Below are 13,048 nucleotides of genomic sequence, written 5' to 3'. Positions count from 1 at the left end.
AAGTGGTTACGAAGCGCCCGCCATTGTTACTCCTTTCTTTCACGCGTAACATAACCTTCTCATTGACCGTCTTTGTAGTCAGCTGTTTGACATTCGCGCCCCGCGCCCCGCGCCCCGCCCCGCTGCACTGCGCACGCCGCTAGTAACGAGCCGCCGGCGATATCGATTTGTCGATAGTCGCCGCCGCCCGGGGCCGGCCGGCGCGGCGCGAGGGGGGAGGGGGGGCGCGCAGGCGCGGCGCGGCGGCGGCGCAGTCTCGCGCCCGGCGCCCCCACTCGCGCACGTCCGCGCCGCTCACCCGCCGCAGTCAGCTGATCGGCGCCGCACATGCCGTGAGCCATCCGCGCCATGACGGGCTACGCCCGCAGCGAGGCCGAGTTCGCCGCCGCGGACCGCTACCGGCGCGACGCGCGGCCCGCCTCGCTCGCCCCCAAGGATTACTCGGTGCCTTTACACGTAGACTGCAGTATCGAATACGAGCTTCCCGACTGTGCCAAGCCGCCGCAGGGCGTCAAGATCGAGCCGCTGCTCATGATCCACCCCTCGCACTTCCGGAGGCTCGAGAGCCTGCGGCGCGTGCCGTTCGTGAACAACCTGCCGCGCGGAGACGCGAGCGCGGCGGCGCAAGCCAGCGCGGCGGCGGCGGCGCCGGGTGCGCGCGCGCGGCTGCCGCGGCCGCCGCGCCGCTGCTGCCGGGCCGCGCCCGCGCCGCCCGCGCCGCCGCCAGCGCCGGCCGCCGCGGCCCGCGCGCGCGCGCCCGACGAGCCGTGCTACCGGCTGGAGTCGTTCCCGCGGGAGGCGCCTTCGGGCCCGGGCCCCGGCAAGGCGCGCGCGCGGCTCAAGGCGCACCCGTACCTGCCCGTATCCGCGGACTGTGATATGGCGCGCGCGCTGGCGGCGCCCTACGAGCGCTTCGACAAGCGCGCGCTGCAGCAGCTGCCCATCTACATGTAGCGGGCCGGGCCGGGCCTCACTGTGATGTTTCCTGTAATTAGCGTTAGTGATAAGTGTCGTCGCGAGCGCGGCCGCCCGCGGACGAACCGAATACCAAATAGTACCTATGTACGTTGATATTGTTTAAACGTTGATTTATGTGTTGTTGTACGGACGATTTTGATGTGTTGTTCCCGAGGACGGCGCCGGCGCCGCCAGTGCGTACCCAACTACCCACCAACGAACATATTTATTCGCAATCGCAGTAACTGATGCTTCGTAATTAAATTATTGTACCGTCGCTGATTCGTTGCGTAATTCTGTATAAGATATCATATCGATAATTATATGTTCAAAAACTGTATTATAATGAATATGTACCTATAGAGTAAAAAAAAATGAAAGTGAGAAAAATATTACGAATAAAACTAGGAATAGTTATGTTTTGGAATAGGTAATGAGTTCTAGAACAGCCCGAGTGGTACTAGAAACGTGTCTCTACTCTCATTTGTAAGCAGTTATGTTTGTTGAAATTATATATAACGAGTCCTCTGATGAATAGTCTGATTAACAAATATTCGGCATGTAAAAGTCTTTATAAAACGCTTACTTAGCATATCATAGTATTATATTGTGTCATAGTCCAATGCCAAAAATATAACTATCTTTTTACAAAAATCCCTAACGCATCGTTTTATTTACATCCACGGCCCGACGGTGGCCATCGCGTGTGTTGTGCGTGTGTGCGATCCCGTATTGTCGAGTGCTTGCTTGGATTGCCCCTCGGATGCCCGTTGACGGTGAGATCGCCAGACGTAAGTATGCCAGCCGCTTACCACCGAGCCGAGCCGCGCGATGGCCCTTGACGAGATAACCCCGAGACGTTTATAATGCCGGCAGGACGCCTCATCGCACCGCGAGATTGATGAGGCAGCTCCATCACCATAACTGATCAGTTATTAGTCAAGTTGAGTAACGTTTCCTAGTCAGACGAGCCGTGGCCTACATCGTTTGACGCCCTTGACTAGCTCATGTTATAATTAGACTCTTAACGCATAGCAAATTAATGGTGTGCTGAAGTGTTCTGCACGCAAACTGTACGCTTTCTACCTACACATGATAAGGAGATCTCGTTGTTTCTGTTACCTTTTAAAAGCTAAAGTTACCTTAAGCCAGATGAATCAAAACATGACTGAAAGTATTGAAAAAAAAAAACTAATTTTATATAATTTTGAGATATTTCGCATAATTATGTCTTCCCAAATAATATGTAAATTTATAAAAAATTTGCTGAGCGAATGTTTCCTGCAAACATCCAGTCCGTTGCTGTTAACATTTGCTGCTAAGCGTAATTTCCGAGGAAAAATTACTCATTGCGTTCGTTCAACAATATTTCACAACGCTTGCTTGTTTGCATTTACCATGTCCGTTTCGCAAATTAGCAGAAATTTCCAAACAATAAAAGAATTCTTAAACAACTTCGTGTTGTAGAAATCCCAGAAGTTCTGACCTCTATCAAGTTTAACTGTGTCGGCAAACAGTTGCGAAGTTAACCCGTACTTTTAAGTTCAGAAGCCAGCAAAGGTACCTTATTGCCACAGAATATAGTATTGCCGAAACTTTGGCCCTTTGAAAACGGTCACCTTACCACTAATCTAACCCCGGAATAGAATTAGACGCCCTATAACTCCGTAATTAAGTTTCTCAAGTCGCCAAGTTAACCAGTAATTTAACCGAAGCAACCTCAATCTTGTCCATGTACTCACTGAACGAGATGTCCGAGACATCAAACATCTGTCTTCAGAGGAACCGATTAATGTCAAGCCCATCAAACGTAATGTGCAAAATGTCGCTTCGTATGTTATAAATTTAGCTTCGCGGATGACAATAAACCTGATGGGCTGTTCCTCGTAAATTGTATTAATTAGAATGATTGTCTGCCTTCACATCGAGCGACTAGCGATGTTAACGTTCTAGATGAAGAGACTCTATAATTATGTAGATTAGATTTAATCAATAATGTAATTACATTTATTAAACAGAACAGAAATTGTAATGGTATTTTTTGTGAGCGCCCACATTAATCAACGGACGAGGAGCGCGCCGCGAGCGCCGCCGCGTGATCTCTCCTTTGGATAAGAAATGATGCGATTATACACTTAACTACCTGTCAGTTTTTTTATAACAAATCCTCGAATCTTTCTCAAAAGAATGACTTGTTAATGCCTAGTATCGCTCAAGCGCAAAAAGAAAGCGGCCGTTCGAAAAGACAAAAGGTCTATTTCGGAATTTTCAGCTTTTCTAAAGGCTCTGGAGAGCGAGTTTAATCCGAGCGCCGAGCGGCGGTCGGTTTTTGCGCCGTCTCTTTTTGTGCCGGCGGCGTCCGAAACGTTCATCGAACAAAAACGTAACAATTCATTCATGCAATGTTTTATTTCATTTTCAAAAGAACTGAACACAATGAGTCGTGAATAATCCACGGCGACCGCTGGGAAGGCATTCGAGCCGCGATTCAGGGGAATGAGACTTCAAACGGAGCCATTATAATAAAACGTGGATTATAATGATTCGTTACGTTCAGGCGGGCGTCTAGGCCGGCAATTAGCCGTGGCGAGACTAATTATGATGCAGTCAAAGAGATTTAAGCTACACGCAGCGGTTTTAGTGAGAAGAGCGTTCCCAGCCATTAGTTAGAGCGAGCATGCCGCCGCCATTACCGACATGAGAGCGACGCCATTAAATTAGCATCCATGTAATAAACACGGAATAAACATCGAGACTAATGGATGATTGCCCGCGTCGCTCGTCGCTCGACGCCGCTCCTCGCAGCTCACGCACCTCGCTCCGCCGAATTAAACCTCTATTTATTTTATCTCCGCGGCCATAATAAAAAAGTTTATTGTTACTTTTTATGGCGTTGATATTACGCCTACCCAGATTCACGCTGCGTCATCCCCCGACTCCCGTCGACTCCAGTAAGTATATTATTATTTTACTACCGACTTTTTTTATATTTACTGCGCTACTATATTATACCTAAATACGGCGGGCGCAATTTTCGACAAGAAACGACGGTAATGAAGGCTTTCGGTCGAATGTCGGTAAATTGCGACACTAATAACCCGCGGTGAACGTAATCACGTAAACGCATGAAATAATGAGTGAGATAAAACAAAGTAGAGATAATAAAAAGTGGTCGCAAAATATAACGACCTACTCAGTCACGGTCTGATTACGATGCACTATGTTCCAAGTAGCGAGTCCGTAATTACTTCCTCGCGGCGGGGCGGGAGGGCTGTACAGGTAAACGTTCGCCAATTTGCATGGAGTGCCAGTAGGTAGGTACAAAGTGGAACGCAGTCGGGACGACGAAACTCGATTCCCGAAATGCGGGTGTAATTTATCGTCGGTATTATCTCGTAAAACGAAAACCCAATTTATGTACCGCCTGCCACCCGCTGTCATAAAACATAATATTATCGACATCGCTCCCTCCCTAGGCGATCACGAAACTAAGCATCGGCCATTTTAAGCACTGAAGTTGCCGGTCGTCTCGCTCTAGCCTAGAGCGCGGCAGGCGTGCGAGCGAGAGGGGATCGGGAGCGGAACTCTTTCATGTTTCGTGTCTGCGTTTCAACGATTTCAGATAAAGCGTTATTATATAAATAAGCACATCTCATCCGTGAACGTTCGTGCTCGGGTGTTATGCTATACTTGGTCGGAGTTGCTCGGAAATTCCGAGAACTAGCCCTATATACTACAACGTTCGAACTTCATATCGTGCTGTCCCGCTCACGCTAACTATTTAACAGTAGGGTGAGATGAACGACGCTATACGATCTTCGAAATACGGAGTAGGTAGGCTAGACATTGTAACATCCTAATCTTCTCAAGATAATCTAAATACAAAACACAGATCTGGCTGAAGGGTAGGTAATCGACCTACTTTTTGTCTTGCATTATCGATGAAAATTAAAATCGTCGGTAGTTGTCATCACTTCTTGTACAGTCAAGTGCAAAAATAAGTATCTATTTTAACCACTCAAAAATATGCTACTACAGAGTAGAGTCTGTGGAATAGACTGTCCACGATAAAATCCGGGTAGGTATGCCTGATCAGGTGTATCTTTGTAATGAATGCTAATTTTCAAGCAGCAATTTTTTGTAAGTAATTGTCAGTGGTTATGAAACTACATAATAAAAATACAATCACAATAAAATGTTAGAGCGTCTGTGACTTTAGCTTTATGTATTTCACTGTGCCATTTTGGTGAAAATTTAACGTGACCTTAAATTAAAGATATTTCTTTAATCAAGGTCAGGTTAATTTTTCGAAGAATACTTCGAATTTTCACGTCTTTATTTTTCTAAGTCACACTCGTTAAAGCCGAGACGGGACGTTAGTAATAAATACTTAACTAATTTTCTCACAAATTGACAATTGAATTATTAAAATACCTATGAAGGGTTTCACCGATAACAACGCTAGACTTAAATTAACCCTTATCAAATTATCATCATACCTATACCTAAACTCCAATTCAATAGAATCTGACAATACTGTAGACACTTCCAGCCTACTAATATAAAACACCGGGCTACCTAAGGCTTTGTGATGTGACTATTATTCTTTTTTGATTCCTTTTAGATGATAATTGCAACAACAGGGACAATAATCAAGTGTGCCCACGATAGGGTGTCTTAAATATGTAGAAAATTGACAGATTCTATTGAATTGTACTTTAATTCGTCATTATTTCGTCCGTTACCTATAAGTAATACATTTTTAGGAAAACACGTTCCCTTTCCAAATTAGTTCAGATACGACTAAGTAACCTATCTGAGAACCTTCTTTTCGAAGTCAGTTAGAAATACCGGCCCAAGATGGCCGAATTGGAGCGCGGTCGCTTCGGCGCTCGCGTGTTTCGGCGACCTACTGCGATCAGCTGATTGGCGGCGGCGGCGGGGCGGGCGCGGGCGGGGGCAGGCGGGAGGTGTGTCGTGACGCAGACGGCAACAGCTGATCGCGCCTCCCGCTCACACGTGCACTTGAATTTAAATACGGAACTTAGCTCTGATTTAACTTTAACGGCTGTAGAGACGTTTATTAGGTAGAGTTTCGATTAATGACTAATCGTTTGTGGAATAAAGTCTTCTTCCAAGAGTTGATCGAAGTGTACGGGATACATTAAAAAACCCTTAAACAACTTCCCTGACCATATTTGACTCATACAAACCTTTTGGAATAAGTTCTTGACCCAAAATGTGACTCATTTTTTAGGGTTCGTAGCCAAAATGGCAAAAACGGAACCCTTATAGTTTCGTCATGTCTGTCTGTCTGTCTGTCCGCGGCTTTGCTCAGGGACTATCAATGCTAGAAAGCTGTAATTTTGCTCGAATCTATATGTAAACTATTCAAAACAAATTTTTTTAGAGTAGGTATCACTCACAGACTTAAAGTGGGAGTGTTTTTTTTCCATCCAACCTTGTAGTGTGGGGTATCTTTGGATAAGTCTTTTAAAACCTTTAGGGGGATGCTAAAACAATTTTTCGATTCAGTGATTTGTTTGCAAAATATTTAACTTTAAAGTGCAAATTTTCATTAAAATCTAGCGTCCCCCCCCCTCTAAAATCTAAACCGGTGGGTGGAAAAATTTGAAAAAAAATCAGAATGTTAGTAAGTATATCAAACTTACAAGGAAAACTATAACAGTTAAGTTTTCTTGAGAATTATTAGTAGTTTAAGAGAGTAAATAGCAGCCTAAGGTATAAAATATACCTAAACATGAAATATTCCGTACAAAATACGAAATCCTTTAAGTGTTAACTGACGGTTCAATGTGATGCCGTCTCCGTCTAACCGTCCGTCAAAATGGTCACAGAAAATTTTGACAAAAGAGTGCGTATGTGCCAGCAAAGCCTAGGAGGACATTTGCCTGACGTATTAATCCACAAATAACCCTATTTTATGTATTTCAAGATTTTATATACAAATATATTATAACGAAAAAAAAAATGTGTTTTTCATCAATTTCAAATCTTGCGTCCTTTTTGGGACAGCCTTTATAAAGATAATGCGATGCGACATTTCTAACTGGCCACTGTTAAATATACAGCAGAATCTATTTTCGATGGTGACCCAAATGCCATTCCAGACCAACGCTCTAAAACTCTAGATAAATAAGGGCCAGTATAGACGGACTGCATTCCAACTCCAATGTAACTGCTGACTGCAGCATTTTTCATTGCAGTTCAATTGCAGTTGGCTCACTGCACGTCGCCGTCGGCAGTTGGGGTCGCTATTTTTTTCAAAATGTATACTCGTAGTAAATCGAAAACCATTTGGAGATTATATAATTTTAAAAGAATTTCCTGTAGTTATTTCATTTTATTATAATGTAATGAATTTACTACTTAGGTACATAAAAATAAACGATGTCCTTTGGTTGTAAAAACTATGACGTAGACAGTTCGAGTTTTTTTTTATTCTGTGAAGATTAGAATTCTTCACAATTTCTTCACAAAAAAGTAGTGATTTATAAATATAAAAATACCGAACATGAATTTCGAAAAAATCAGAGGTCCTCTGCTTGAGAAGCCATAGGTCAACTCATTCGGCCACCACGGCTTTTTTAAAATTTGTTTTTTTTTTTTTATTATTTTTGTTTTTCGAAATCCATGTGCGAAATTACATTTGAAATTTACAACGAGCTTTACGGTGAAGGAAAACATCGTGAGGAAACCTGCAAGAACCTGCGAAGCAATACAATAGTGTGTGTGAAGTTCCCAATCTGCACTAAGCTCGCGTGGGAACTACGGCGCAAGCCCTCTCATTCTGAGAGGAGGCCTGTGCCCAGCAGTGGGACGTATATAGGCTGGGATGATGATGATGATGATGATCGAAATTTATTTCTAATAATTGACTTGATGATTGTTTTTTTTTGAGCCGATCCTAATTGCGATTACGTGCAGTCTTGCAGTTAGTGGCCATCTGTACGGCCCCTAAGACCTGTCTACGAGGTGCATTCCGATTGGTATACGGAACCGACGACAGACAATCATTGCAATGGGATTTCTGCCCCATCTTCACTATACAATTGCAGCGTACAGTCAAGGGCAAAGATATCGATACGGCCAAAGTTGCAAAAATATGTATACACGACTTATGCACTTAACATTAAGGCCGTGTATACATATTTTTGTAACTTTGGCCGTATCGATATCTTTGCCCTAGGTATCTATATTTTTCATATACAAACAAAGTAACCAACGGTTTAGTGGCGGCCGTGGGGAAATTTTATTACATATTGCAATAAATTGAAGTTTACCTTTTCGTAATTAATCTTTGTTTTTTTTTTCGAGCATCACTTTATTGCATCAGTAATTAATTAGACTCGAGAGAAGCGGATCTGGAACAGCTGTCACACCATAAAATGCGACGTTTCAAACAAACACAATGTAGTGATCATTTATTTAACAAGAAAAAGCACAAGGTGTTAATTAAATAATAGGTACATAATTATTTAAAAAATTATACCGCGTTGAGTTTCTTACCGGATTCTTCTCAACAGAGATTTTTACGAACCGGTGGTAGATTTTTTTTTGACATTCATAAGTGCTTGCTATAAGCCTAAATTGCATAAGTAAAGATACACACAGCGGCATACAATTTGGCCCACTCTTCATACAGATTACCGATTCTCCATACATTTGAGGGCTAGATTTTTTGCCGCTCAGTATAATTTGACTGACTATAAAATACTAAAAACCTGAAAATAGTTTGTTCAAAATAGAGAGTAGATTCGATTACACTACTTATAGGTACACCTACTTTACAGCAGGTTTTTTTCGAGCACTTTCTTTGGGCACATTTTTCATAATTATGTCGAACGATATACGTAATATGGATATGAATACCATTGTTTTAAAAAAGAGAACATAACTGAAAAATAGTTTATTGTAATAATTATGATTCGTATAATATCGCAATCATGAATGGGATAGAATGTTTGTTTATTGTTGTAGTAAATCATCGTATTTTTTTGTATATTACATATTTTCAGAGCATTCCTTTTTTAGTTCACTATCCACTTATTTAGGGAAAATGACTACAGTCATCTACAGATGAAAGAGGTGCGTATTCGTAAACTGCTTTTATGAACACGAACGATAACGAACGTTATTGTGAACTTCACTATTATTTGGAACATTATCACCATCACTCAAATTTCTGTACATTTATACAAAAATATTAATCAAAGTTTGAAAAATGTTTTATCCATCTTATGTTTTCGTCACTATATCGCATTCATCATCCGCTCTTTATTTATTATGCTTGGTGTAAAAGTTATAACATACGCCAAATAATTAATGTTTTAGCAAAGTTGCATGCATTGCATGTTATTTAGTTAATTTGATACTGGCCATTACTCTGTCAGTTCTTCTAAAAACGGCCAAACGCAACTGGCATGTACAAAATCACTACATAGAATTGCAGACTTAGCAAAACTAGCAAATACTTTTCGAAATAGTTAAGTGTACATACATTATAAGCCTTAAAATAAAAAGACCACGTTTACGTTTCTGAGGTTCTCAGTTATTTCATTAACACCTTGTTTACGACTTTTATATAACAAAAATTACCTGAATGTTTCGCCCTCATTGTAATGGCCGTCGTCACGAGTAGACTTAAGGTCACGGTTAAGTTCTATGCGCGAGCGACTACAATATATGACATCATCACATTTACGTGTAAGTTTACAGGTGTGACTTAAATAGGTAGGTACTCGTACAGCAATAAAGTTAATTCGGTTAAATAAAGGTACTTAAACGACTGCTAATTGTATGTATTACACATAAATAAGAAGTGACTGCGTAATGATTCTAATTGGACTTATTATTGTTATTATCCAGTCGATAAGAGCTAAAAATTTAAACGATGTAAATATATTATTTTATTACCGACTCGCGCTATGGGCTGCGTACAAATTTAAAAGAAAGTTGTGTCATTCATTATTTAGAAGACCTTTGTTCAACAGTTGACGCCTTCCGGCCGATGATTAGTACATGCGTACTGAATCAAATACCTACTCGTATTTACTGTAGAAATATTAAGATGCAGAGTCAAGCCTCTTTGACAGTACACGCTCATACGGGTCCCTATTGAAAGTTCGAATGTACTTAATGTTGGTCAGAATGATCGTTTGTCATAACTCTTTTTTATAACGTTTTAAACTTTTGTGATTCTCACTCATAGTCAAAATACCATATACGGGACTTATCACGCTATTTTTACACAAGTAATATTTACCTCGACGTTTCGGCAACGTTTCGGTAGGTACTATTAGTGATGAAGTGCGGGTAGTTCGAAGAACTCGCGCTGCTAGGCAGACTTAACACCCCACACTTCAGTCTACTCGTGACCACGGCAACTGTAACGTTGCCGAAACGTCGAGGTAAATATTACTTGTGTAAAAATAGTGTGATAAGTCCCGTATATGGTATTTTGACTATAACTCTTTTTTCTCTGAATACAATAATTGTTCAGAATTGTTATAAAACAAACCTAACCTAACCTGTAGTTTTCTATAGGATGACCATTAAAAAATTTCAGAAAAATTTAAGGTTTTATTGGGAAAAAAATTATGTCAAACGATGATTCGGACAAAAATTGTGATATGACTTGCGAAGAGTATGCGAACTTTGGCGCTCCCCACTCATACTGATATCAGTTCAGTCTATCATTCTCGTCAGAATGACGACAGTTACCGGGTTCTTTCAGACTGACGCACGGATTGATGCTCCAGACTGAAAAATTCCTTACTTCTGTCCATTGTAAAGGTTGCCTGGAAGAGATCGCTCTGAAGCGATAAGGTCGCCTATTGCTTACCTTAGAAAATCTTTATGTATATAATATACTAGAGTTGCAACGGATAGAGAGATGCATCCGGTCAGTACCCGGTATCCGGCCTATCCGGCCACTATTTTACTATTCGGCCGAAAACCGGATAGTTGCGTGCGTACTAACTAACCGGATTTATTTATGAATTTATCAATTATTGACATCAGTTTATTATTCTAAGGGGCTGTTTCACCACCCATTGATTAATTTTAACTGACGGATAAATGTGATACAGTCTCGCGTCTATTCAAACAAAACAAACAGAAACGACATCATATTTATCCGTCAGTTAAAATTAATCAAAAACAGTGAAACAGCCCCTAAGTTAATTAATTATACTCTACAAGTTGCAACCTGCACGGAGTGTCATGCGCATGTTCGAATTAGCTTAATTTAATTGTACGTTAAACTAGGCTGAATATCCGGCGGCCGGATATCCGGCTATCCGGCCTACGGTCCCGCCGAATATCCGGTATCCGGCCAAACCACTATACGTTTCATCTCTAGTATATACCTGTGTTTTTGTACTGCTTAATGTGTAAGTGTGCATTAAAGAGAGAGTTATTGTATTGTATTAAACGTTTTCAATAGGTAATATTAGCGATTCGATGTGAATGACAGAAATACCAAAGTCTATGTAGGTATATAATTTCATAGATGGATATGATAACGTCTAAGATTAAATCAGTGTCATTTTTAGGGTTCCGGAGCCAAAATGGCAAAAACGGAACCCTTATAGTTTCGCCATATCTGTCTGTCTGTCCGTCCAAAGCTGCTCAGGGACTATCTATGCCAACTGTGCGGTGTCATTGGATAGGTATTTTAAACCATGCGACCTCCCCCCTCTCTAAAATCTAAACCGGTGGGTGGAAAAATTTGAAAAAATTCAGGATGGTATTAAGTATATCAAACTTTTAAGGAAAACTATAACGGTTAAGTTTGCTTGAGAATTAGTAGTTTAAGAGTAAATAGCAGCCTAAGGTATAAAATGTACTTAAACTATGGAAGATTCCGTATAAAATACGAAATCTTTAGAAAAATATTACTTAACTTTTTCGTAACGGCTACGGAACCATATTTCGGGCGTGTCTGACACGGTTTTTAGGACATACAAATACCTTTAGGAATGCCAACTGATTATGTATGTTTGTATTTGATTATCACCTTAAGAACTGACACTTGAAGCCTTCGAGCGTTATTAATTAAGATTCATGGAATGACACCCTGACAGGCTGACAGGCGAGATTGAACGCGCCGAGCTGGAACCGAACCGGTATGGGTGACAGCTTGTAAAGTCGCTTAACAATAACATTCTTTTTTTGACAATATTTTACTTCGTCGTAGTTTCTTAGCGTTAATTTGGTAGCAACTGGTTACTGGTTACTGGTTACTGGGCTATGGAGAGGGCTATGCTCGGGGTTTCTCTGCGGGATAGAATTAGAAATGATGATATCCGCAGTAGAACTAAGGTTACCGACATAGCCCGAAGAATTGCGAAACTAAAGTGGCAGTGGGCGGGGCACATTGCTCGCAGGACTGATGGCCGATGGGGCCAGAAGGTTCTCGAATGGCGTCCGCGGACCGGGAGACGAGCTGTCGGTAGGCCTCCAACAAGATGGAGCGACGACTTGGTTAAGATCGTGGGATCGCGGTGGATGCGGAAAGCACAAGACCGGTCTGAGTGGAGAGCCTTGGGGGAGGCCTATGTCCAGTAGTGGACGTCTTTCGGCTGACATGATGATGATGATGATGAACTGGTTACTTGAAATAAGATTTTATTAAGGATTTTATCCATAACACAATTTTTTTTTACAAGCTCTTATTTAACTTGCACTGTATAATACCAGGGTTTTGGTGCAAGTCGAAGTTACTTATTCCCGATCTTTAAGCTGATTGTCGGACTGTAACAAAAAATCGCGTTTTTACTTTGCTCCAAAGAAATAACTTGTTTGGACTTAACGGAGCTTCATCATCATCATCATCATCATCATGTCAGCCGAAAGACGTCCACTGCTGGACATTGGCCTTCCCCAAGGCTCTCCACTCAGACCGGTCTTGTGCTTTTCGCATCCACCGCGATCCCGCGATCTTAACCAGGTCGTCGCTCCATCTTGTTGGAGGCCTACCGACAGCTCGTCTCCCGGTCTGCGGACGCTATTCGAGAAACTTCTGACCCCATCGGCCATCAGTCCTGGGAGCAATGTGCCCCGCCCA

The 13,048-nt window shown here is 41.9% G+C and overlaps 1 protein-coding gene across 1 annotated transcript; it reads left to right on the top strand.

The window, feature by feature from the left end:
• The first annotated feature begins 230 nt into the window (after nt 1-230).
• Nucleotides 231-954, top strand: LOC141433033 (uncharacterized). The gene is made up of 2 exons (XM_074094863.1): nt 231-732; nt 799-954. Exons 1-2 carry the CDS (start codon nt 349-351, stop codon nt 952-954), a joined length of 540 nt encoding a protein of 179 aa, XP_073950964.1. The 5' UTR covers nt 231-348.
• Nucleotides 955-13,048: the final 12,094 nt, after the last annotated feature.

Source organism: Choristoneura fumiferana, chromosome 11 (assembly GCF_025370935.1).
Source record: "Choristoneura fumiferana chromosome 11, NRCan_CFum_1, whole genome shotgun sequence".
Classification (NCBI taxonomy): domain Eukaryota; kingdom Metazoa; phylum Arthropoda; class Insecta; order Lepidoptera; family Tortricidae; genus Choristoneura; species Choristoneura fumiferana.
This window is presented reverse-complemented; position numbering and strand designations above follow the sequence as displayed.

Excerpts from the sequence above, each read along its gene's own strand:
- LOC141433033 (XM_074094863.1), top strand. The coding sequence starts at position 349 with ATGACGGGCTACGCCCGCAGCGAGGCCGAGTTCGCCGCCGCGGACCGC. Across the intron at positions 733-798 it reads CCGCGCCGCCGCCAGCGCCG|GCGCCTTCGGGCCCGGGCCC; the intron begins GCCGCCGCGGCC and ends TTCCCGCGGGAG.